The sequence below is a fragment of the Cricetulus griseus genome, assembly GCF_003668045.3.
Source record: "Cricetulus griseus strain 17A/GY chromosome 1 unlocalized genomic scaffold, alternate assembly CriGri-PICRH-1.0 chr1_1, whole genome shotgun sequence".
Taxonomy (NCBI): domain Eukaryota; kingdom Metazoa; phylum Chordata; class Mammalia; order Rodentia; family Cricetidae; genus Cricetulus; species Cricetulus griseus.
In genome coordinates, this window is record NW_023276807.1 from 98,848,426 (window position 1) to 98,873,089 (window position 24,664).

Sequence of the window (24,664 nt, forward strand, 5' to 3'; positions counted from 1 at the left end):
ACCTCAGGGGGCCTGGCCCTGGCACAGATCTGGCACCTCCAAGGGCACCATTCAAGCTACAGCTCCACACAAAGACCCACTGGCCTTATGCTGTTTTCTCTGCCCAGATTTGAATTTGCAAAGCCTGGTTCAGGATTATTTTGTGCTGAGACTCAAACAATCAATCTCCCAGCGCTGAAGATAGCAGCCTCTTTCCTGGGCTGCTCCTAGATCTGACTCTCCGGTTGCGCATGTGGACAAACTACACACTCGCAGTGCTGCTTTTTCCATTTGGGGGTGGTCCTTTGCTAGCTGGAGACAGAGACAAAGAACAGGAGGGTGTATGGTCTCCTGGAGACAGGAGTTCATGAACCTCAGGACCTCAGCTCTAGGAGGCTAGATCCAGGCACTATACCCTCTGGACCCTTTCACCACTGTGTGAGGCCTCAAATCTGGCCCGGGACAGGGGAACATTGAAGTGGGGAAACCAGATATCCTCAGATCTAGAATTAGAATCACAATGCTGGGTTTAATACTAGAAACCCCTGGCTCAAACCCCTGTGCTGCCTACTGTGAGGCAACTGCTTAGATCTGAGAAACTCAGTTTTCTCAGGGGATGGTTGTGAGGACAGGTACTGAATGTCACCAGACGTGAGCAGGTATGCCCTTGATAAGTTGTTGGTGTGCCAGGATGGAGGTGATGGTGCTCGGGAGTGATGGTGGTAAGATACGGTGATGATGATGGCGGTGATAGTAATGAGATGGCAGCAGGGATGACAACGGTAGTGGTGACGGTGAGGTGGTGGTGGTGATGGCTATGATGGTGGCGGTCGTGGTAGTTGTGGTGATATAATGAGAGATGAAATGAGAAGAGTGATGGCAATGACGGTGAGGGTGGTGGCAGTGAGGGATGGCAGTAATGACTGATAATGATGTCGATGACAGTGATGTCACGGTGGCAGTTATGATGGTGACCCTGGTGGCAGGGGTGGTAGCGGCAGTGATGGCAGTGGTCCTGATGGCAGCGATGGGTGCTGGTGGTGGTGACAGTGATGGAAGTATCAGGATGATGAGGGTCTCCGGGATCCATGGCCATGTGCTTTCCTCATAGGGTCACTGGTGGGGAGCTCTTTGAAGACATCGTGGCAAGAGAATACTACAGTGAGGCTGATGCCAGGTGGGTTCAGAGATCCACGCCATGCTCCCCTTTCCTAGCCTCCAGCTCTTTCCTCACTTAGCCCCACTCCTGCCCTTTCTGTAACCCACAATTGTCCCATGAGTGGCTGTCATTGCCATGGCCCCTCAGAGGTCAACTGAGTAGAAGCATCAGCAGGCCTATGGCCAACTGGGAACTCTGAGCAAGAGTCAGGAGCAAGGGCAGCTGCATGCCTTTAGCTAGCACAGAGGTGTGGCTTCAGTAGGGAGCATCTGGGCATGAGCATCAGGGAGGTGCTCTTCTGCTGCTGGCTTATAGGGCAGGAGCCCTTGACATCTTCCTGCTCTGCTCTTGGACATCCCATCCACAGTCCATTGGCCTCCCACAGATCAGCTAAGAAAGACAGGCCAGGAATCAATTCCCATCCATGGTATCCTCTCAGAGCCACCTTGGCTCCACCCAGTATGATCATAAGAGTGTACTCTAGGTCACGCTGTTGGGTACCACTGTTTTCTCAGAGCTCCTAGACTCCCACTCACCTCACTTAAGGGCAATGCGGGGAGCCCAGGCGAGACTGAAACCTTAGTACAGGGCAAGGGGCCCTATGTCCAGGATGCCAGGCAGAGGGTTGAGCCCTGGATCTATGGGCCTGTTGTGTGTGGGTGAGTCCAGGCCTGGATTCCTCATGGATATTTGAGGAAACAGCCTTTATCTCCAGGCCAGTCTTTGCCAGGGCAATGAAGAAGGACAATGACCCCAAAATGACCATTTATGGCATGGCTTCTGGGGACCAGATGAAGGGTGTCAGTTGTGGCTTCTGGATGGGATTCTGGGGCCCATATCAGATGCTACCCAGACTGTGTCTTGTCTCAGGGTTATGTTCAGATGGTCACCCCTGCCCGTGGGTCCTGTCCTCCTCTGCCTGGCCACAGAGATAAATGTGCATTTAAAAAAGAAAAGGGGCCACAGTGGTCCTTTCCAAGCTGTCGAGTTATGGGTGGTTTTAAATTTTTTATCTTGTCTATTTTAAAGCTCGTCTTTAATGAATATGTATTACATCTCTAATCGAGAAAAATGAATGTTATTTTTACAGGATCTTTATGTGACTTGGTTCTGCACTAGCAGGCACCCTTGCCTTTCACCAAAGGCCCGAGTCCCTATGGAAAGCCATGAGCATCCTGGCTCATCATGGTCTCTTAGGTCTTCCCCATGGAGCCAGGCAGCAGAAGCCAAGTCATCGAGAAGGACAGGGTGGGACACGCCTGTGGCCCAAATTCCCAGTCTCAGGAAACTAAGGGTGATGGGTCCTTGTGAAGGCTCCCCCAGGAAAAACATTGTGTTTTGATAAACACCTAAAAGAAACCTGTCCCTTGACTGACGGGAAAGAAAATTTTCCTTTATTTTCTACTTATAAGAGGAGCAGATAGTAGAAGGAACCCTCTTTCCCTGACCTAAAATGCTGGGTAAGAAATGTTAGTAAGCAGGGATGTCACTGCCCTTCCATGTACCTACAGGGGTGTCTAACACTCCTCTCCTTAGCCGTGTCTTCCAGCCCTTGCCCCCATTCCATCCCTATGATCCCATGTGGTGGGGGGGTCCCTACCGTAAGCTTTGTCCTCTAACTTGGGAACTACTTCTACCATTGGGGGTCAGAGCTCACCCCATGCTATGCTTTCAAGGCCACACCACCAGTCCCACTCAGTCAATCTCTGACAGGCCCACAGCGCCCTCTGGTGGCTCTAAGGCACCTGGCCTGTAGCCCACCCCCTCACCCCCAACCTTCTTGCTATAGGAGATTGAGGAATAGGGTAGACAACCCTGTCCCAGAGGGCTTGGGTCCGGGAGGGCTCAAGACCAGAGTGGCTGAGAGTTTCCAAGTTCTTAGGCTGTTCAGGTCATAGGAACCTGTAGGCTGGGAGAGGGAAGTGCCCCAAGTCCTTGCCAGGCACCTCCATGTCTCCTCAGAGGACGGTAATTCCTGCTGCCTCCCAGGGAAACCCTATGTGGAGAGTGTTGCAAATATTTAAGTTTTCCTGGACCTAGCTCTGGCCCAGAAGACATGGGACTGTCTCACCACACAGCTCTTCACAGAGTGCTGTCTCTCTGGGATGTGGGAATCTAAGGGAAGGGACATGCTCAGTAGACAGTCTATGAGGAATGGTGAGCAGCCCAAGTCCTGAAACAAGGGGAGAGCACATGAGGAATCCCCATGAAGAGGCCACATCCCACTTGTGTGACAGCCCAGCCCCTGTGTCTACTGCGAGGTTCCTCTGTGACCTGGGCTTTTCTTTCCACTGGGGAGGGAGACCGCACAGTTGGGACTCAGATCTCGGGCAATGTGCTGGCTGCACTCCTGCCTCCAACTTTGGTGCCTGATGGGGGTCTGTTTAGGTCCTTGTTGCCCCATAGCCATTGACTCACCCCGGGGTGGATCCCAACACTAACTAGAGTAGAACTTGTGCCCAGGTTGAGAGAAAGAGCACAGGGGAGATGGACTGACACCATCTGGCCAGATGTAGTGGAGGCAGATTCCTAATGTCCAGAGCAGGAAAACAAAAAGAGTGGCTTTTCTGAAACTGTTTCTATCCAAGAAAGCTGAAGGTTCCTTTTTAGAGTGCCGTGGGGCTTTTATTCTGGAGCTTGTAGGGGAAACTTAGAGGTGACCAAGTCTTTTTGCAAAACAAGGAAAACAAAGTTGCAAATACAGAGATGATTCTTGCAAGACTTAGAAAGCAGACACAATGGCATGCACCTGTCATGTAGGACAGTGTGCCCAGCTACCGTGGTGGCTGACTAGGTCCCAGACTGAGAACCATGTCCAGAGCCTGGCCAATGGCCAGAATGCTGTCCAGGATGATTCTGACCACAGAGTGACTTCTGAATTGATCAAAACATTAAAAAAAAAAGTATTGACTTTGCCTGGCAATGGAGGTAGCAGTCCTTTGCATAGCCCTGCTTGGCTGACCTCTCCTCCGCTTGGGATGTTCTTCCAAAGGATCAATTTATATTCACTAGGAAGTGACATCTTCCACGACACCACCAGCATGTACCCAGCATGGAGCTTGAGGAAGGGTCCCTAAAGAGAGGTCCCTGAGTGTCCACTCACAGGTAATAGCCTGCCTTCAGGCTAGTGTTGTCACTTTCCCTCCCGCAGCCTGGTGCCATGTTCTCTTGAAGAGCCTTGGCTTGCTGACCAGCTTGTTCCTGGGTACTAGGGACCCTCGCAGGGTGGCTCTGAAGTCTGGAGGACTAGACTATGCCAGAAAGGGACGATTGTGAGCCCAGCAGCATGGGCTAGTAAAGAGGTCTCTGGTGCTTTTCTTGGGACCCAGAACCAGCAGGAAGTGTGCCTCAGGGGACAGAGGGTAGGATAGTGTGCACTGCTACATGCATGCTGGTCATGCCATCATGGAGAGTAAGACCACAGGGCCTCTCCTAGAGACTTGACTGGACTTAAATAGTCAGAGCCCAATTTGGAGGAAGCTCTCTGAGGAGGGTGCTAGCTCTGGCCCTCAGCATTCTCTGCAGGGTGTGGAGCAGGTTGGGTCCATGCTGGTGGTGTCGTGGAAGATGTCACTTCCTAGTGAATATAAATTGATCCTTTGGAAGAACATCCCAAGCGGAGGAGAGGTCAGTCAAGCAGGGCTATGCAAACCACAGACTTGACTGGAGACCTGTAGTCTACTCCCATTTTCTCTAAATAGGGCCACAGGGCCTGGCTATCCACTCTGTATATTCTGAGAGGCCGTTGGCCATTAGGAGAGTCGGAGGAGCCCTCTGCACTCGCCAAAGCTGGGGGAAGTATTTTGAACTCATAGCTGTGCCCTCATTGGTTCTGGTGTACATCATGTTTGCCCTGCAGGAAGACTGCGCTCTGACCACTTGAGTGGGGTGTGCTGTGCCCAGTCCTACAGGCCTTACCATGAACACAGCTGACACCTAATCTCCATGGGACTGAAAGCCACCTTGAGTGACAAGTACTAAGCTCTTCTTGGGGACCAGGAAGAGGGCAAGGATAAGTAATGGTTGGTACCAGGAAGAGTAGGATGTCATGAGAAATGGCAGTTCCTTAAGGCCCTTCAAAAACAGCAGGAAACAGGAGACGGGCCAAGGTGAACCCTAGGAGGGGACTGGGAAGGAGGGTTTCAAGAGCCCCCCCCCCAACAGGTGAGACATGGTAAAATTACAGAGGGCTGCCTCCCACATATTGGACATGTGTAACATGAGAAATAAAAACCCACAGGCAGATATTGGAGTTCAAGCTTCAAGCTGAAGATCAGAAAAGCAAAGCAGCCAAGCCAGTAGATCTTACTTCTAAGCTGCTGAGATAGCAATCCTGTCTCCACAAATCCTCAGAAGCCGGCTCCTCCTGCCTTTTATTCCTTTCTCCACCCAGCCATATCACTCCCAACTCTACCTCCCTAGTCCTGGGATTAAAGGCTAGTGATCCCAAGTGCCAGGATCACCTTTGTGTGAGCTGTTTCTTTTAGGACTGGATCAATTTCATGTAGTCAGTGTGGTCTTGAACTAACAAATCCATCTACCTCTTAATCCTGAGTCCTGGGATTAAAGATGTGTACCAACACCTCCTCTATGGCTGCTGGGATTAAAGGTGTGTATCACCACTGCCTGACCTTGATAGCTTCTGGCTGACTTTGCTTTCTGAATCCTCAGGCAAGCTTTAATAAATCATAATAATACATCACCACAGACATGGTTCGTGTCCACTAGGATGTTAAGGGAGAAAACTGAAGTGTTATTTTCAGTGCAGTACTGGCCATATCTTCATATGGCCAGACTTGGGAGTAGGGGTGCTGTTTGAGAAGGGTGGGCTCCATACCCCAAGGAAGCCAACCTTTGGTCACCCCGTGTCCCTAGGATAGGGTGGCATGGGACTTGTGCCTGGTGCTGGGGACTACTGGCTTGGGGGAGGGGGTTGAGCATAGACTACAGGGCTTCTGTGTACTTAGGGCTGGTGGCCCTGAGTCTGATGTGCGGATGGGCAGAAAGGGTCTCAGACTGACACTGACAGATGTCACTAGCTAGGAGAGAGCTGCAACAGAGGGGACTCCCGTGCTCAAGCTGTCTCCTGGCTAGAGAGGCACCCTGTATGATGGCTTCTGGAAGCTGAGCTATTTGCCTTCATATGGATAGAGCTGGGCTACCTGATGGATGTCCAGGTGCCACTTCTAGTAGGTGAAGAAGCACACAGTATTGCATCATCACTGCTCCAAAGCAAACAGGCTCATCTACATACCACGGCACCCATGCTCCTACCTGCTCCACCCTTCCTCACCCGAGTTTCCCACTCTCCTGCCCACAGTGCTCACTTGCTGGAATCTCCACCTTGGTTTAGGGTCAGTTTAGCCTATCTCAGCCTTAAAGGGGTAAGCTGGGAACCAGAGCCCTTCCCTTCAGAGGGAGAGCAAGAACTAGAGTAGCTGCCCTTGGGGCTGAGGAAGGCCTCCTTTGTTGCCAGCATCTCCTTTCCCCACGACTTCCTATATCTCCCTTGCTCCCCCAGACTGGGGATTGAACCCCAGTGCTCCACAGTACTCCTGCCTTTCCATCCCTCTTTTGCTGCTCCCCTCCTGGCCACCCTAACCTGCCCGCTGTTTGTTATAGTCACTGCATCCAGCAGATCCTGGAGGCTGTGCTCCACTGTCACCAAATGGGGGTCGTCCACAGAGACCTCAAGGTGAGTTTCCACCCTGCTCTGTGATAGGTTCTGTCCCCCACACCTACAAACTGTGTAAAAGGAGGTGTGGAGTAAGAGGGAGGAGGGGTGTGGAAGTTGTGTGTACACTGTATGCTTGCATGAAGGAGTGTGAGTGCATGTGTGTCTGTCTCTGTATAGGGCCACGTGCACATGCGTGAACACAGAGGCATGGTGCATAAGTACCTGGGTGTGTGCATGCATGTGTGTGCATATATGTGAGATGTAGCTGCACACTTACAACCCAGTGCCTCTGTTGCTGGAGTTGTCAGTCTTCTAGAACCATCCTGTTAACAGATGTATTCTCAGACTCTCACTTTCTAGTCTTCCATCAAGATGCAGTTCTCGAGGGTGAGACACAGGTAACTGGGGACAGGTGACGAGAGTAGGCTTGGTCAACTCCTCTCAGATCGCTTTCTAATTCTCTGCTGCCCACAGATAGACAATGGGCTCCAGACTCTGTTAAAAGAAAATTTGTAGCTGGGTATCATGACTCATCCCTTTAATTCCAGTGTCCTGCAGACTGAGGCAAGAGGCTTGGGAGTTCAAGGCTAGCCTAGGCTACATAGCAAGTTTGAGGTCAGCCAAGGCTACATGAGACCCTGCTTTATGAGAAGAAAATAATTGCCTACAAACTCCCAGAAGCCTCCTCTTTTCCTCTTCACCCCTTCTTCCCTGTAACCTCTCCTTTCCCAAGGCCCAGTTCAGCCTGTTGCTGAGTCCACCTGTTTGGGGACAGTATAGATGCCAGTCCTGGCCTAAATGTCTCTAAGGCCAACCTTCCCCTGAGCATTAATGCTGACTGGGATGTTCACTCCTTTCTTAGGTCGTAGGCCAGGGGCCAGTCTTTACAGCTGTCTGGGGAGGGAGTCACACAGAATAGACCTGGAATCTTCCGGGCATCTCTTCACGTGTTCTTGCTTCCTTAAGGGTTCTGCTGTGTCTTATCTGGTATAAGATCCCTGAGATGAGGGGTCCATATGATCCCCATTTTATTGGGTACAGGCACCCTGTTCCTGGAGAATTAACATTGAGGCTGAAGCACAGAAGAGGACATATGTGTTCCCTCAGGTTTCCAATCCTGGACAAACAAGATCTTCCTGTGGAGAGGATAGAATGTCTCTCCTTTCCAGGAGAGAAATCCTCCCATCTTGATGAGGGAGACCCACAGATGGCACAACAATAGATTGATGCTACACAGTCACTCAAGGCAGGGAGAGCATGGTTAGTGGTGGCTGTGAAGGAGCAGCCCAACCTTTGTGGCCCAACTTCTGCCTCCTCCAAGGTCCCGGACTTTCTTGCCTTGCACCTTCTAGGGACCCTATTTGCTTGACACATCTTCTCCACCATCATTTCCTGTAGGAAGGGGTGGGGGGCCTAGAGTGAAGCTTGGGGCCCCTGCCATGCTCACAAAATGGGCGAGGCTGAGCATGACCCCTGCCTATCTTCAGCGGGGAGAGAGTTCTAAGGGTCCGTAGCTTTGGTCTTGCCTACTTGGCACTCACAGCTAGAGCTCTAGTCTGCCGATAGGCCCAGAGCACCCAACTCAGGAAGCCCACATCTTTCTGTATAGGGTGGGTACACTTTGATTCCAAGAGCCGCCATTATGCCATGTAAAGTCTCTGAGACAGATAACAAAAGCAGTGGTCCAGCTGCGGTATAATCCCAGGAGTGGAGTGCCCTCTGTGGAATGGTGAGGGTGCCTATGGGTTTGCCAAGGAGATCTGAGGGCTGAAGAGGCCCCTGGTGATCAGGAGCCAGGAGCGTCCTGCTGAGCTCTGAGTACTGCCCAGAGACACAGGCCAGAACTCTACTGTGATGGGAGGTTGGACAAAAAGGCCAGGGAAAGCAGCAACAGAGAAGGCTCTCAGCCCTCGACAACCCAAAGACAACAACCTCTCTGGCAGCTTCTTCAGGACGAAGCAAATGTCCCTCCAGCTGAATCAAGACTGTTTTCCCCCTAAGGAGGCTTTTCTCACCTGTGGATGCAGACAACCTTTCAGTCCAGTGTGGCAGTGCTGACTGGAGCTGGGTGGGACTTGGTGGGTGGGCTATGCCTGGCAGGTAGATGCCCTGGGCTGACCCAGGCATTGTAGCCCTGGATGTTCCTCCATGCCCTGTGAAGGCTACTGCCCAAACCCCTGAACTCTCCGCCATGTCTGAATCGAGAGGGGCAGGACTCTCCATCAGTGGGGCAGTCCTGTAGCCCAACGGTGGGAACTGTGGTGGTTGTTTGTGAGGGTGACCTGCGGGTTTTGTTCCCACTTTAGGAAGCGGGATACCCAAGTTCAAGCTAAGAGCCAGCTTCTCTTTGAATGACTAGGATGGCTGTCCTTGTCGCCGGAGAGGAATCAGGCTATAGCGTATAGATCTAGGACTCAGTAGTGCCCAAGGATACCCATGTTGGGAGGCAGGCTATGCCGCTCTGTCCCACAAACTGCTGCCATCTCTGTTTTGTCCCCTGATCCCCCACATCTGCTCTCGGTGTGAACACTGTGCCCTGATGGCTGTCTCCCTGTAGCCCGAGAACCTGCTTCTGGCCAGCAAATGCAAAGGGGCCGCAGTGAAACTGGCAGACTTCGGCCTGGCCATCGAGGTGCAGGGAGACCAGCAGGCGTGGTTTGGTGAGTGTCAGGGGGTGGGCAGGGAGTACTGGCAGTTCCTCATGGCCCTTCATGGTCCCTTTCCCTTTGATAGGATTTGCGGGAACGCCGGGCTACCTGTCCCCTGAGGTCCTTCGGAAGGAAGCATATGGGAAACCTGTGGACATCTGGGCATGTGGTAAGACCTGTGTGTGAGAGGCCGTTGGGTTGCATGATGAATGTGTGGTCGTGTACCTCAGGGCTTACTCCCTCTGTCCCAGAGTGTGCAGGTGGCTGGCTTGTCCCACCCTGAGCCAAGTGTGTGTGTCAGACCTGCATTTGGGCTGCCTTGGCAGGGATCTCAAACCCCAACTAGAATTACCAATGTGCCCCAGGCCATTATGTTTGTCTGCCTGTGCTCATTATAGGTCTGTGTCCAGAGCAAGTGGACACCAGGATACAGGGACCAGGGGCTGTCAGACCACAGGCTCCTTAGGTGGGATCTTCTCTTTCTGGTGGGCATATAGCAGAGGCGGCTGGTCAGGCTCCCTAGTAAAGTAGGGTGGAGATGGAGCAGGGATTAGAGGCTGTTAGAGCCATGCTCCCCATGGCAGGGGAGGGGCAAGGGGACACTGAGGACTGACCCTGGTGCCCTCCAGGGCTATGCTGCTCACCTCCCCATCCACAGGGGTGATCCTGTACATCCTGCTGGTGGGCTACCCACCTTTCTGGGATGAGGACCAGCACAAGCTGTACCAGCAGATCAAGGCTGGGGCCTATGATGTGAGTGGGTGCCGGTGCGGAGGGTGGGGACTGCCACATCCCGGTTCTCCCTTCCTCTTCATGGCCTCTGCCTGGGGAGGGGCTTCAGCCTTGCCCTGTGCACCACTTCCTCCTGTAGTTCCCATCTCCCGAATGGGACACCGTTACTCCTGAAGCCAAAAACCTCATCAACCAGATGTTGACCATCAACCCTGCCAAGCGCATCACGGCCCATGAGGCCCTGAAGCATCCATGGGTCTGCGTAAGTCATCCTTGGCAACCTCTAGGGGCCAGTTCCTGGTGGGCATATCCAGGGCCCCCAAGATAGCTCTGGGGGTCTGTTCCTCGAGTCTGACCACTCCCCTGGTCTGCGAAGGACAAGACTTGAATTTGGGAATAAGTTGGGGACTGCAGGTGGGAACAAGTGATCTCTAGTTGTCATGGTGGCTGGCAGCACTCAGTGTGCAGGCCCTAGAGTGCCACTACCAGGAGCCAGTCTCCTAAGCCTGCTCCTCACTGCCCTGTGACTTCCCTTCTCCTGACAGCAACGCTCCACAGTGGCTTCTATGATGCACAGACAGGAGACTGTGGAATGCCTGAAGAAGTTCAATGCCAGGAGGAAGCTCAAGGTAAGCATGCCTCAGCCCCCATCTGCCTGTCCCAGGGGGCCCCATGCTGCATGTGGGACATGGAGAAGAGTCGTAGGGAGGAGCCCCCAAATTTGTGCCCATTTACAAGTCCAGGGACTCCAGATGCTGTGACAGCTCAGAAGGTCATGGCCCTGCACGAAGAGCTGGCCACTTCAGCATCCTAGGGACAGGTGTACTGGCCAAGAGCAGTCCTGGTGGGCTCAGCAGGTTGGGGAGGCAAGTAGACAGGGCTGATCCTGATCATTGCTGTCCAGTCAAGGCCAGGGCTAGGCCCACGAACCTTTGCTTGCTTGATTGAGTTTCTCCAAAGTCCCAAGGATAGCCCTGACTGCTCTGGGCCAGAGGAGCTGTCATGGTGGCAGGCCTTCCTGGTCATGCCCATTTCTCAGGAGTCTTGATGCTGTGATTGTGGGTAGTGTGAGCCTTAACTATGGACATGGTGACTTGCCTCTGTGCTGCTAGGTTCTGGAACTCTTACTTCTCCAGAAGGCTGGTGTGTGTGTGTGTGTGTGTGTGTGTGTGTGTGTGTGTGTGTGTGTGTGTGTGTGTGTGTGTGTGCGCGCGTGCATGCGTGCGTGCGTGCATGCGCGCGCAAGATACAGAAACTAACAGGGTGACTCTGTCTCTGTTTCTCCTTAGGGAGCCATCCTCACCACTATGTTGGCCACACGGAATTTCTCAGGTGAGACACTCTTCTCCAGGGAGGACCATGTTTCAGAGCCACTCTCATTCTACAGAAAGCCCCCTCCTTCCTCACCAGCCCTCAGTCCCATTCCTCCAAGCCCTCACCTCCAAGACCCACTTCCCAGAAGGCCTTTTGGCTTCCTCATTGGGTAGCTACTAAGGTCTGCCACGCTCCAATCCCACCACCTCCATGTTGTTGGGTCTGTGTCCCTCACCTGACGCCCCAGTGTCTGTTCTGCCGATACCTGGCCTGCCGCCTGTATCCATCCAAGCATCTGTTGGGCAGCCCTGTGGCCTCCTTGTCCTCGGCACTCGAAGCATCGTGTTGTGTGTGGGAGATAGCTGAAGACGGGTGGGTGCAATTGAGGTCCGCGCACAGGGAAACCTCATCAGTTCTGGACGGGCCGCCTACCCAGGTTGTTCAGGGTGGGTGATGGGAAAATGAAGTCTCAAGGGTCTGTTAGAGACCCATGGGACCCACCTGGGGAGACAGTGTTGGCCCTAGTGCCCAGACAGCTATGTCTGTGGCTTCTTCGTCGTCTGACACTAAGTGTGCGAGCGTTCATGGTCGTCTCTCCTTGTCCGTCTGCATCTGGTACCCTGCCTCCTGTTACTTTGCTGTGATGCTGTACTGCCGGGAATGGGCACACAGTCACACCAACACTAATGGGACTGTCCTGTCTGCTGTGTGCCCCGCATGCCCCATCGGGCACAAGAAGCCCCGTTGGGGTGTTCTAAGGAGAAAGGAGGCAAATGCTTTTCCGTGTCTATCGGCCCAATCTTGTTTCACTCTCCTGAGAAAGGGATTCTGGAGCCATCCCCCACCTAAACTTTAACTCTAATCTTCTTCTGCTTCCTTTGTCTCTTCTCTTTCCTCACCTTGCCCCACCCCGTCTGTGTCCGCCCCCTTCCCCCCCTCGTCTCTAACCTGGTGCTAACAGTGGGCAGACAGACCACCGCTCCGGCCACAATGTCCACCGCGGCCTCCGGCACCACCATGGGGCTGGTGGAACAAGGTAGATGTGTCTTGCCCAGTGTCCACCTGCTCCTGCCCATCCCTCCTGTTGGCATGCAGCCCCCCTGCTGCACGCAGCCACTGGCCAGGCCCCCCAGAGCCTCCCCAGAGGCTGGCAGCCCCCTGGGAGCTCTGCTCCTGCCACAGTCACATCCCAGCAGAGCCCCCACCCTGGGCAATAAGGCTTCCCCTCGCTCCTGTCTCATTGTCTGTAAGAGGAGAGGCCACATCAAATCCCAGATGCATTTGGCTGAGACCCTCTGGTCCTGGCCTCTGGGAGTCTGGAGACCCAATTCAGAATGACACTGACCTCACAGGAAGTCACTGAACCTGCTACTGGGGGGTCTCAGTCCTGGAAGGGGAGCCCTTAGATCAGGGTTAGGGAGGTAAGGATGTCCCAAGGAGCTGTAAGGTCCAAGGCCAGTTCTTCCCTAGGGGCAGATGGATCTGGTGGTCTGTGCTACGGAGTTCCTCAGAGTGAATGTGGGGATGGTGTCAGTGTCTGGGACTGAAGATTCTTTCTGAATCCCTTCTTACTTGGTCCCAAACCCCCTGATGGAGGAGGTGGCCTCTGAAAACCTGTTCATTTGGATGGTGTGAGACCCTTTGGGAACTAAGTAACCCTGAGGCCTCATCACAGCCACCATCCAGACTGAGAGCTGGCAAGCAACACACAGGGTCAGCCAAGTTTCAGTTTCCCCCACAGCCTCCAGTGTGGGCTGAAGGTAGAGCACAGGTTTCACAGCTTGAGGTCCAGCTCTTTCCACATGCCTGCCTGGGTCCACCTTGCAACTCCCCCAGGGCTGCACAATGTTTTGCCAGCTAGAGGACCCTTCTGCTGGAGGATGCTCAGGTCATTCTAGGAGGAGTCTGTTCTGCCCACCCGGACCCAGTGTGGATGGCCCCATGTCCATTTTTTATAGCCTTTTTGAAGCCCATAAGGGGCTAGGTTCATTAAAAAAAAAAAAAAAAAGATGAAGTTAGTGGCTGCCAGGGAGGCCCTGTTGCCAGGGGACAGTGGTGTGAGACAGGTCACCTGCCCTGTATGAGCCATACTCTGCCCAAGACTCCTGCTGCAATGCTCGCCTGCCTGCAAGTGAGCGAGGGCAACCTTGCATGAGGCTGCCTGCATGTTGTGGCTCTGTCCCAGGTGCTGAGGGTCACTCTGTCCTGGAGGGAGGCCAGTGCATGTCAACAGAGCTCAGCATGGCTGTCCATAGTGACTAGATAGTGGGTGAGGCAGAGCTGAAGGTCCCATCTACTCCATCAGGTTGGCCCAACCATACAATAAGGACACATGTTGGGGGACTCCCTTCTTCATGTCTCTGTCAGACACTGCAGTGTGGCAGAAAACCTCGGACAGCAGGAAGACCCTTGCTGTAGAGTGTTGCCGTCTGGCTTCCACCCTCCCTCCCACATTGAACAGATATGTGCCTTGTGACTGTCAGGCTGGCTGTGGGTTGGGAGGAATTGCTTGACCTGAGGCCTGGGAATGGAAAATATCCTCCTGAGTAGGAGGAACAGGCCTAGGAATCTGGAATCCTATGGTAGTTGAGTCCACTTTTGGCTCCGGCTGCACCTACTAAATTCTTTTTACTAGAGACACCCCAAAAACGCCTCCTCTGCCTCTGAACTGTGGTGTGAGTGATGTGCACAGGTTCCTGAGTGCAGTGAATCATGGTTAGTTCAGGGCAGATGTGAGTGTGGTGAAACACAGTCTCTAGGAAGCATGCGGCCAGGGCTAATGCAGTCAAGGAGACTGGATCATGCACCCCAGGCTGTGTCTGGAGCACACATGGGCTCCTGGTGAGAAGAGCAGGAAGAACGCCGAAATGCCACTGATGTCGGCCTGGGTTTTCTAGGCCTGAGCCATTAACATGGCTCACCCGGGTCCAAGTTTGCGATATATCATGTCCACCTCCAAATAAACCCTGTTCTCTTCCCACAATTAACTTAATCTCCAGTAGCACAGCTTGGAACTGTGGTTTTGATAGACTTGGGGACTTAAATGGAACCCTTCTAAGATCAAGGACAGTTCTGGTGTCTCGGGGCCTAACCCTTCCAGTGTGTCTTTTCCTGTGAGAATCCTCCAAGGATGTCTGAGGGGTACTGAGACACCACCACTGAATCTCAGACCAATACTGGTTCCAGCTCAGAATCCACCAGGGATATGCTGGGTTGGATGTATGGTCTGCTGCTCAAACCTGCCTTCTGCAAACTGCCTGTTGAAATTGTCACATCTTAGAAATGTTCCTCTTCCCTTGCTGCCCAGAAAGCCATGACAAGTACACCCAAGACAGGACTATCTGATTTCCTTGGGCTCCAGGGAGGACCCTGTCATCTCCAGCAGAGAGCAGATATCAGGCTGAAGCCTTAGCAGCAGAGGAGTCGGCACTCACGCCAGGGCGCTCACACCAGGGAGCCCATGTCGCTGGTGCAGTGCTGGTGTCTCTAGGGATGAGCCATGTGGGAGGATGGAGAAGAGAAGGGGCAGCACCCACAGACAAGCAGGAGGGATATGAGAGGGCAAACTGGCCTGTCTCTAACTCTAGGGAGAGTCTAGCCACAGTGCCAGCTGTGCTTCACGATCCACTCTGCAGGGAAGTCAGCATTTCTAGCTCTAGGAACCCTCCTTGGGGCTGCCTTGGGATGGAGGGTCTATGGGGCCCCAGGCCTGAAGATGACATGTGAGGTTCAGGGTCACTTCAAAGAGACCTGCTTGTAACAGAATTTTTGAGACAAGTACCAAAAACTCTGAGTGGGGAAAGCTGTAGGAAACCAGTGCCCACCACAGCGGTCGGTGCTCAAAAGCCCTTCAGGTTCCAAGATAGTACGTGGCTCCAGGTAGCCGTGCCCCCATGCCCAGCATAGAGAAAGCCTGGACAGGCTCAAGTTGCATGATTTGACTGGTGAGGGAGGCAGTCAGCAGGCAGCAGCGGGGCCTGGTTCTGGTCTCTGGAAAGAGTCACCCTCAGAGCTGTAGGAAGATACAGAACCCTTCAGAATTTTTACTCAAGAAGGTGTGGCCTAGAAGTTTGCATTTCTGATCACAACAGTAGCATTGCTGCTGTGACAGAATACCGTGTTTGACTGTGTTACAACCCTAGGACTAAATATGCTGCCCCCATGTCCCAACCGGGTCTGCTGTAGGCAGCATAGGTTCCCCTAGTAGGCATAGCTGCACAGGTTATTGTGGGAAAGGGCCCTGGGGACAAGGAGCTGCGTACCCCACCATGCTGTGCCAGCCATGGCTGCCTCTAACCTGCTGCACTGGCCACACGGCCACTTGACTCTTCTTGGGGAGCACTGGGCCAGGACAGGCTGGCTTTGCCGCCCCGTGTGGGGCCTTTCTGAACCAACACAAATCTTGTTTTCTCTCTCTTCCTCTCTCCCTTCCTCACTCCCTCCTCTCCTCATCTTTCCTTTTCTGTAAGGTAAGCTGACTTCCTCTCTCGCTCTCTATTTTGGTTGTTTTAATTCTGTGATTAAATTCTAAGCTCTGCTGTAGAGGACGTAAGTGCTGGGAGTGAAGGGTGGGGCAAAAGTAGGACCATCCTGATCTCTGCAGGGAATGTTGGAACCAAGGGTTCCATCTGCTGAGCCCAGGTGTCTGCCAGGGCTTGTGGGCAGAGGCTGGTATTGGCCACAGTGGTCACAGCCACCAAGTGGTCTCATGGCAAGGACTGCTGGGGCCATTCAAGGGGAGGACAGGGAGGCCAAGCGGTGTAGCCCTGGTGCAGAGGTTTGTTGCCCATCAGAAGATGGAGGGATGGGAGCTGGGACAAGCCCTTTGGTGTGACAGCCGCTTTGGCTCACCATCCTCGTGGGAACACGGGACTGCAGAGGGCAGGGCAGGTTGAGCATGACTTTCCCTTTGCACCCTGATGCCTACCAATCCTGACCTGGCGCCGTCCTGGGGAGTGGGGGCAGGTCATCCTGCCAGCCTCTCAGGATGACCTGAGAGGACAAGGAGGCTCCTGAGTGCCTTGCTCCAGAACCACTGAAGATGCTGGGGGCAGGGTGGTCCTGGATGAGGCTCCCTGGGCAGTCTGGCTCAGCACCTGTGGAGGTTCTGCTGCTGCTAGGGCCAGGCCAGATGTCAAGGCCATACCTGCCCTCAGGCTACTGGACCTCAGGTCCTGAGCTTCACTCCTGAAGAAAGGGAAAGGGTCGGGGAGGGGCAGGGGCTACAGTGACCCTAGGCCCTCAGAACTCACGATCCCTCCTTCCTTCCCAATGCAGCAGCCAAGAGTTTGCTCAACAAGAAAGCAGATGGAGTCAAGGTGAGGCACTAACTAAGCCCTTTGTGGGATACAGGGGAGGATGCCAGAGCCTGCAGCTCTGCTGATGACCTCAGGGTTCTAACTTGAGAGGCTTGTCCATGGCCCTGCAGCTACTGGGGCAGGGAGGGTCTGCTTTCTTCCCTAGTGACTCTTTTTTCCCCTCTCTCCACAGCCACAGACAAACAGCACCAAAAACAGCTCGGCCATCACCAGCCCCAAAGGATCCCTCCCTCCTGCTGCCCTGGTACTGAGCCCCCGCCCCTGCCTCATCTCACTGACAGAGAGGCCTTGCAAGGCAGGGTCTGGTGAGACTGCCTGTCTCTGACCAAATCAGTCCCACATGGAGACAGAACAGAATGGCATGGACTAGGGATTCAAATCCCATGAGGAGATGCAATGGTCGGAAGGGCCCCAGATCAGGCAAGACTGCTTGGTGAGCCCTTCCCTGGGACCTTGAGGTACCCAGGTGCTGGAGAGAGATATGGCTTCCAATCTGTGGTGACTTTTGGACCACCCTGCCTCAAGAAGCTCTTGTGAAAGGCCATCAGGATGCCACTGAGGGGGAAGGCCAGTGGCCTGCTGTGCATCCCTGTCCTCTTCAAGGCCCACTCGCCTTGTACATCTGGCCAGTTTAGCTTGGGGCAGGGTTTCAGACTGGGATCTTCAGGGATTGCACCCTGGAGTATTGCGTCTTGAGTTTAATGAGGAGCAGTAGGGCCATGGTTCTGTGATGGGAGCTGTGTGGTTGAAGGAACAGTGGTCTTGTCCGTCTGGGACTATTTTTATTGAAGCCATGTACCATGCTGGTCTGTAGATTACAGAGAAGGAAGGCCAAGGGTGTTCATGATACCCTACTATATTCCTTCTTGTTTCTTGAGAAGGCACTGGGCCAACTCTGTCCTCTGGCCCCCTTGCCCTGGGTGACTTGTTCAGGTGAATGTCACATCCCAGGGATGTGGAGCTGTGCTCTCAGGCACCAGCCTTCTGAGCTGTGGGTCATGGGGCTGGAGTCTGAAGTAGTATGGTTGGTATCCCCCCACAGTCCCCAGGCAGGTATTCCCCATAGGAAATCTGGTTTTGCCAAATCAGGGGAAAACAGAAGAGATCTATCCTGGCAGGAGTCAAGGAGTTGCTCAGAGCAGTGGGGCTATGGCAGGAGGGTGCCAGGCGTCAGCTCACCTGGTGCCTGGGGTGGCTCACAGCGGCCTCACAGCCAGCCCCACCTTGGACCCCGTGCATCCCATGACCACCCCAACCCCCACAACATTTCTAATCCTGTGCCCACTCCTATGCTGGGGCGGGAGGTGGGGAGAACTCCCAGAGCCCACACACGTCTAGTTTCTCTCAGGCCCTGTGATCTCCATCTTTCCTGGCCTCTGGCCTGGCAGATCTGCTGGTTCCATCATGTTGAGCCTACTCTACACCCACCCAGGGCCATTGCTGACCGCCTGCTGCCTCCATCCCTACTGGGCCATCTTGCTGACCGCCTGCCTCCTCCATCCCTGTCCCTCTGCTCTACACTCTCTCTGGGCAGACCCTGGTTGCTGCCCACTCCTCTGGCTCCCTGGCTCCCCATCCTCTGCTTTCTTCTTTCTCACTCCCTCTCTTTCTTTCCTTCCTCTGTCTGCTGCCCTCTATAGGAGCCTCAAACCACCGTTATCCATAACCCAGTGGACGGGATTAAGGTACTGCCACCACCTCACTCCTCACCCTTTCCTTGGGCAGGAGGTATGGGCCCAGGAGGAGGGTGTGGACGGTGACCTGGGAGAAGCATTTGTGCCTATGACAGACAGAGAGCAGATGTGTAGTGACCTGACCCCACAGGTAGGGCAGAGCCCACAAGCCTACCTGCCTGGGGCCGTGGCAGGACACAATGACTCCACTGAAGAGAGCTCCTCACACAGCTTCAGGAGTGCCACCTTCTGCAGGCCCTGGGGTCGGTCTGTTTCTCAGGAGCCTCGTCCCTGCTCGACTGCTCTCCGCCTTCACCCCCAGTGTGGCCCCAGCACTTCCTGCTCCTCTCTGCTCTGCCATCTGCTCCCATCACATTGGCATCATCACCTGGGGCCGGGAGGGGCTGGCTTTCTGTGAGGTGGGAGAGATGGGCAGGTGTTGGAACCATTTACAATACAGCAACTGTGCTGGGCTGGCAGGTCAGACATACCCAGGCTTATGCTCCCCAGTGATCTGACGAGGTAACACAGTGGGTACCCCTACTTCCTTAGGCCAGAATCTGCACCTGGCTCTTCTCCATGCCAGGAACCAAGGGCAGCTATATACCCACAGTTTTAAACACCAAATGTCTGTTTTCCTCCCACTTGAGTGACTGCTACCCTTTGGGTCCTCAGGTCAGGTCAGGTCATACTTCATACTCTTTCTGAGGAACTACTAGTCAACCTTCGGGGCCAGGGTAAGGCCTGGCCTTATATTTGAAGACCCTCAGTTTTATCCCAGAGCCACGTTCAGTCGGTGTCTGTACCAAAGACCCGTGAATGGTTTCTTTGGTTTCCTGGGGTCATAGTGGCTTAGAGATGCTCAGACATCAACTGTCACGTGAAGGTGGCAGAAGCTGGGCCTTGCTGAAGTTCCAGGCCTAGGCGGGGCAGAGGCATTGGAGATCTCATCTCTTCTGGGGGAAGGTGTCCCTCACCTAAAAGCTGCCAACCATGTCTGCACACTGCCCAGGTTTCGGGCCTTCTATCTCTAAAAGTCAGTCAAGCCCCATGTTTTTCCATCTTGAGATCCCAAAAGGTCTGCTCTCAGAGTCAGCTGTGTGTCTCAGAGTCTCTTGGGGAAGGTGAAGTTGAAGCCTTTGATGTTGGAAATGTAGTGGCCTGCAGGGGACAGAATGAGCCCTGGGGTGGAAGCCCTCCTGAGAACATACACAGCTAGAACTTTCTCCCCAGCCACTTGGAGGGGCTGTCCCGTGAAACCCTCAGGAGTAGCCAGGTATAGGTCCTACCCGGAACCCAGGCTGACTTCACCATTAGAGGTGTCCTGCCTGTCCCTGGCCACATCTTGACCGCTGTCTCTCTGTTTCCTCAGGAGTCTTCTGACAGCACCAACACAACCATAGAGGATGAAGATGCCAAAGGTACCTTCACGGAGGTCTCACCTGCTCATGCTGGGCTATGGTTTGGGCAGTGGGTGGGGACTTCTGCTGTGCAGGCCATGGTACAGTGGTTCAGGGGCCTTCCTGGTGTGGGCAGGTGTGAGTCAGGGCCTGCCTGGTGTGAGTCGAAGCATGTGTGGGATGTCATGGCTGGGGTATCTCAGGCATAGTACACATGTGAGGAAGCCACGGTTCTCCATTCTGGGAGCCAGGAACTCGGTTCTCACAGGGTATGGAGTGCGTGGGTAATATTGGATCAAGATACTATTCTTCTCTTAAATTTCCTAAGTGTTGGTTCTGTCCATCTTGCCAGTGATGAGTGGCCAGGTGGCTGAAGTGTTCTGTTTCCTTTGATGACTCAGGAGCTCCCTCTTGAGGTGGGCTTCAGTGCCACACCCTGAGCCCTACCAGTGATGTCCTACAGATGTCCCTAGGGCACCAGCTATTAGTGAGTGGCCTCCCAGACTCTCCCACTTTCTCTGCCCTCCTGGAAAGAGGTCTGGCAGCTCCAGGCTGTCCATTGAGTCCTAACCTGCCCTTAGGATGGCCCCTTAGGATGGTCAGAGTTTACCCATTTGCTCCTCCCCAGCTATGATCTGTCCCTGTGTGTCCTCCACACTCCAGAATGGGCATTAGCACAGGACATTGGTCCTTGAACCCAGGAGCACCCACTGCCCTACAGGCTGAAGCAGACCCCAGAGTCAGCAGCAGGGATGCTACCCATACCTCTGTGTCAAAGGTTCTATCCTTGAGCTGGCCAGTGGGACACTGAGCTATGAGGGAGGTGGCTTGGCCTCAGGCTTGCAAGGAGACAGGAGCAGCAGGCCAGCAGCACATGAGGCTTGGAGTTAAAGCAGAAGCCAAGGTTAGGGGAAGCCTCGGGAATGAAGGACAGGGGCACTCTTACCTCAGCCATGTACCAGAGCTGGGATGCAGCAGCTAGGACAGTTCCCAAGGCCACCATGCTCAGTGAGGACCACTCTAAAATCCTAGCCTAATCTTTTCAGGGCCTGACACAGGCCCACAAAATGAGCCCTTCTAACACCTATGGGTGCCCCCAAGAGTGACCTCCTTACCTCTGCCCGTAGGTCCCGGCAGTGGCCTGGGATTCTACACTGTAACCTTTCCAGCTGCCCTGTGCCTTTGGCTCTTTCTGCCACCTTCTGTCTTGAGTGTCTACCATCCACCGCTTGCTTCTGTTCTGCCTCAGCCCCCAGGGTCCCTGATGTCCTGAGCTTGGTGAGGAGGGGCTCAGGAGCCCCAGAAGCCGAGGGCCCCCTGTCCTGCCCATCTCCAGTTCCCATTAGCCCCCTTCCAGCCCCGTGTAAGTAGCCTGGGCCCCGCTGCTGTGGAGATGACTTTGAAGGCCTGGCAACCCTGAGGGGACATTCAAGAGCCAAGGACTGGACAGGCCTGGATTCCTGTTTCTAGCCCTACCTTCACACAGCCCCCAGATTGGGGCTCCCCATGGCTGCCTCTGTCCAGCCAGAAACCTCTAATGGTCTGTGGAGATGCTGTCATAGCTCACTCCCTTGCTCATGACCATTAGATGGTCCCTGAAGGATTTGGCCTTGACTTCTAGGCCTCCAGGGCCAACCCAAACTGCCCTCTACCCCACCTCTGAAGGTTTCTTGCTTCTGAGACTGGCACCAAATAGGAAGCCAAGTCCCAGATTCCCTTCTGGTGAGAACAGGGACCCTTCTTGCCTCTGTCCTGTCAATTCTGTCGTCTCCTCATGTCTGTCTGCCTTGTGTTCATGTGTGTCTGTTCCACCCCAGCCCCCAGGATCTCTGACATCCTGAACTCGGTGAGAAGGGGCTGTGGAACCCCAGAAGCCGAGGGACCCCTATCAGTGGGGCCCCCACCCTGCTTGTCTCCGGGTCTCCTAGGCCCCCTGCCCACCCCGTGTAAGTAGTAGTCCCCAGACTTGCTGCCTCTGCTACCAAGGGCTCGCTGAGAATGGCCAGCGCTCAGCTTCTTGCACCTGCCATGCACGGCCAAGCTCTCCCAAACCAGGATGCCTGATGGGTGTCTAGTCTGACTGGCCTTATTCAAGGCACATGCGATAACACAGCTGGGCAGCTACCTGGCTTCTCCTTCTCGGCCCAGAGCCTCTGACTCATCTCATTCCCCTACTCCTCCCCTGCACGATGCTTGCCTCACTCCATCTCAGGCCCACCCCTGCATAATAATTAGTTGGGGTCCCTTAGACCATCTCTGCCAAGAATTTTCTAGCCATTCACACCCTGCCCTGCTCTAGTCACAGTGCCCCAGAGCATGTCTGCAGAGTAGCCCCTGATTCTTGATGTACGCTGTCCCTGAAGAGCATTCACTAACCAAGGCAGGGGAGGTCAAGGAAGGTGTCAAATGGGAACCTCAACCAGGGCCTTGTAGGCAAGGAGACATTCAAAAGAGAAGCCTGGCTTTCCACTGTCCTAGGCTGCCCACATGGCCCCAAACTGTGCCTCCTCTGAACATCCCTCCTCCCCTCCATCCAGTCCTCTGCCCCCCTGTCAAGTACTTACTGCTCAAAGGTCAGTCACTTGCATCGACGGCCTCTGGCTTCTTGGGGGCCAGGTTGCCTTTGCTTGGAGAGTATCCTCTGCCCTCAGCAGCTTCCGGATCCACACACTAGAATGGACAAAATCATCTGCACCCTCCATGTCTCCTTCTACAACGTTTATGTCCCCCACACCCCATTCTGTCCTCCCCAACCCCTGTGTCCTGGTGCCCTCACGTCTCCCCCTGGCCTCCCCTACTGTCTGGCTTGGCTCTCTGTAGGTTTCTTCCCTGCATGTTCCTCCTGCCTGTATTCATGTGTGTCTGTTCTGCCCCAGCCCCCAGGATCTCTGACATCCTCAACTCAGTGAGGCGGGGCTCAGGGACCCCAGAAGCTGAGGGCCTCCCACCAGTGGGCCCCCCACCCTGCCCATCTCCGACTCTCCCTGGCCCTTTGCCCACCCCATGTAAGTAGCACTTTAAGTGACCCTGACAGCTCCATGGAGGAGCAAGCCCCCACTGTGGTACATGGCCAGCCAGCCTGACTCTGGGAATAACCCAACTGGTGAAGAAATGGGGGACACAGCATCTGTCAGGTCACAGCAAATTATGTCAAAGTAGGTGAAGGAAGTTGCAGGTTTCAGTAAATACAGACATAAAGTGTGTGTGTTTGTGTGTGAGCTCATGGGTGAAAAAAGCTCCCCAAACACTTTACTGACCTGGAGTCCTTGCTACCATGCGGCCACCACTTTCTGATAGGTGGTGAGCAGGTGCCCATCAGTGCACGAGGAACCCTTGAGAGAGGGCTGCTTGGGCGAGAGGTGACCTTCCTGGACAAGATGACAGGGAAAGAAACTCCTGGGAATTCTGGCATGCTGGCTGCCAGGCTGGACGTTACAGGGGAGGGGGGTGCAAGCGGGGCTAAGGATGAATTAGGGAGAGAAGCACAGGCAGGTGGCTCTTCTGCTTGTCTGTCGACTGTCTGCCAGTATCACTTACAGGGATGGATGACATCCAGGGCTGCAGCCACCGCTGCCCCCGCCTCCGGGGAGACACAGGGCTGGGGGTGGTGCTGAGATGTTTTCAGAGAAGAGGCTGCTGGGCCAGGGCCTCAGCATGGCAGGGCAGTGGCTGGGTGAGTAGCTGTGAGAGGTGGGCTTGGGGCATCCTACCCCATCACCTCTGCCTGTTAGGCCAGAGTGGGGCAGGGTGTTGCAGGTAGTCAGAGCAGAGAGGCAGTCACAGTGGCGCACAAGGGTGGGCATCCACAGTTTGCAGGTTCAGAGGGGCAAGGGGCAGCCTGTGGAGGGTGTGAACCCCCTAGAGCATTCCATGGTCAGCTGAGAGAATCAGGTGAGTTGTGAGGCATGCAGCCAAGTTATTTCTGGTGATGGGGTGAGGGGGCAGGGTTGGGGGTGATAGCAGCTGCTACTCTCAAAGCGTGGAGGGAATGCTCTCCAATGGTGGATGCAAGACAGCTCCAGGATAGCACTGGGGTGTTCTCTCGTCTGATCTCAAGGGCCATACTGTTTTTGTTTGGGGTCATCCTGGAACATGATCTACCATTGGGAGCCTATGCAATGACCAGGTGGCTGCTGTAAGGCCAGGTCTGTGGGGAGCACCAAGTGACAGTGTCACTTTAGAGGCTATGACACTGATCTGCCCTTGTGAGGTCTATGCTGTGCTTGGCTAGGTAAAGGGTCCTTGAGGGGGCTGTGAGAATGACTGGATGGTAGCATCTGGTCACCCTGTGAAGGGCTGGGCAGAAGAAATGAAAGAGATATTTAGTAAAATATAGGGAAATGTGTGTGATGTCAGTGGTATTGGGTCCCCCTTTCCTGGGAAGGTTACAACCCACCAACTAAGTTACAGGTTCCCATCAGCCCTCTTCAGGCTCAAACCCCTCCCCACCCTGTGCTCTCTGTACCCCAGGCCTCACTACCTAATCAGGGATTACACAGGATTCAGGCTGATCCTGGCTGATCCCTACTCAGCTGCCCTGCCTGCCAGCTGTGAGGGTGGGGGCTTTGGGGCAGTGTCAGGGACACAAACCTTCACTGGTCCGACCCAGATGCTTGACTTCCCACAAGAGAGCTGTGGACAGAGTGAGTCTCCCACTCTGGGCCCCAGCCAAACCCTGCCTGCTCTCTGGCTTCTTCCCTAGTCTTGCAAGGTACAGGGGCCGCTTGCCCTTGGTCTCGGGCTTCTCCACCTGGGTTCTCCCCA

General features: G+C 54.3%; 1 protein-coding gene across 1 annotated transcript in view; it reads left to right on the forward strand.

The window, feature by feature from the left end:
• Positions 1 to 24,664, forward strand: part of Camk2b (calcium/calmodulin dependent protein kinase II beta) — an 89,783-nt gene that overhangs the window by 60,026 nt on the left and 5,093 nt on the right. The window contains exons 5-20 of the mRNA XM_027388178.2: positions 1,091 to 1,156; positions 6,761 to 6,833; positions 9,373 to 9,475; positions 9,549 to 9,632; positions 10,122 to 10,216; positions 10,335 to 10,457; positions 10,741 to 10,824; positions 11,485 to 11,527; positions 12,471 to 12,545; positions 16,790 to 16,827; positions 17,000 to 17,071; positions 18,468 to 18,512; positions 19,873 to 19,921; positions 21,150 to 21,263; positions 21,718 to 21,846; positions 22,777 to 22,905. Coding sequence (XP_027243979.1) covers positions 1,091 to 1,156; positions 6,761 to 6,833; positions 9,373 to 9,475; positions 9,549 to 9,632; positions 10,122 to 10,216; positions 10,335 to 10,457; positions 10,741 to 10,824; positions 11,485 to 11,527; positions 12,471 to 12,545; positions 16,790 to 16,827; positions 17,000 to 17,071; positions 18,468 to 18,512; positions 19,873 to 19,921; positions 21,150 to 21,263; positions 21,718 to 21,846; positions 22,777 to 22,905 — 1,322 coding nt within the window. The remainder of the gene's footprint in view (positions 1 to 1,090; positions 1,157 to 6,760; positions 6,834 to 9,372; positions 9,476 to 9,548; positions 9,633 to 10,121; positions 10,217 to 10,334; positions 10,458 to 10,740; positions 10,825 to 11,484; positions 11,528 to 12,470; positions 12,546 to 16,789; positions 16,828 to 16,999; positions 17,072 to 18,467; positions 18,513 to 19,872; positions 19,922 to 21,149; positions 21,264 to 21,717; positions 21,847 to 22,776; positions 22,906 to 24,664) is intronic.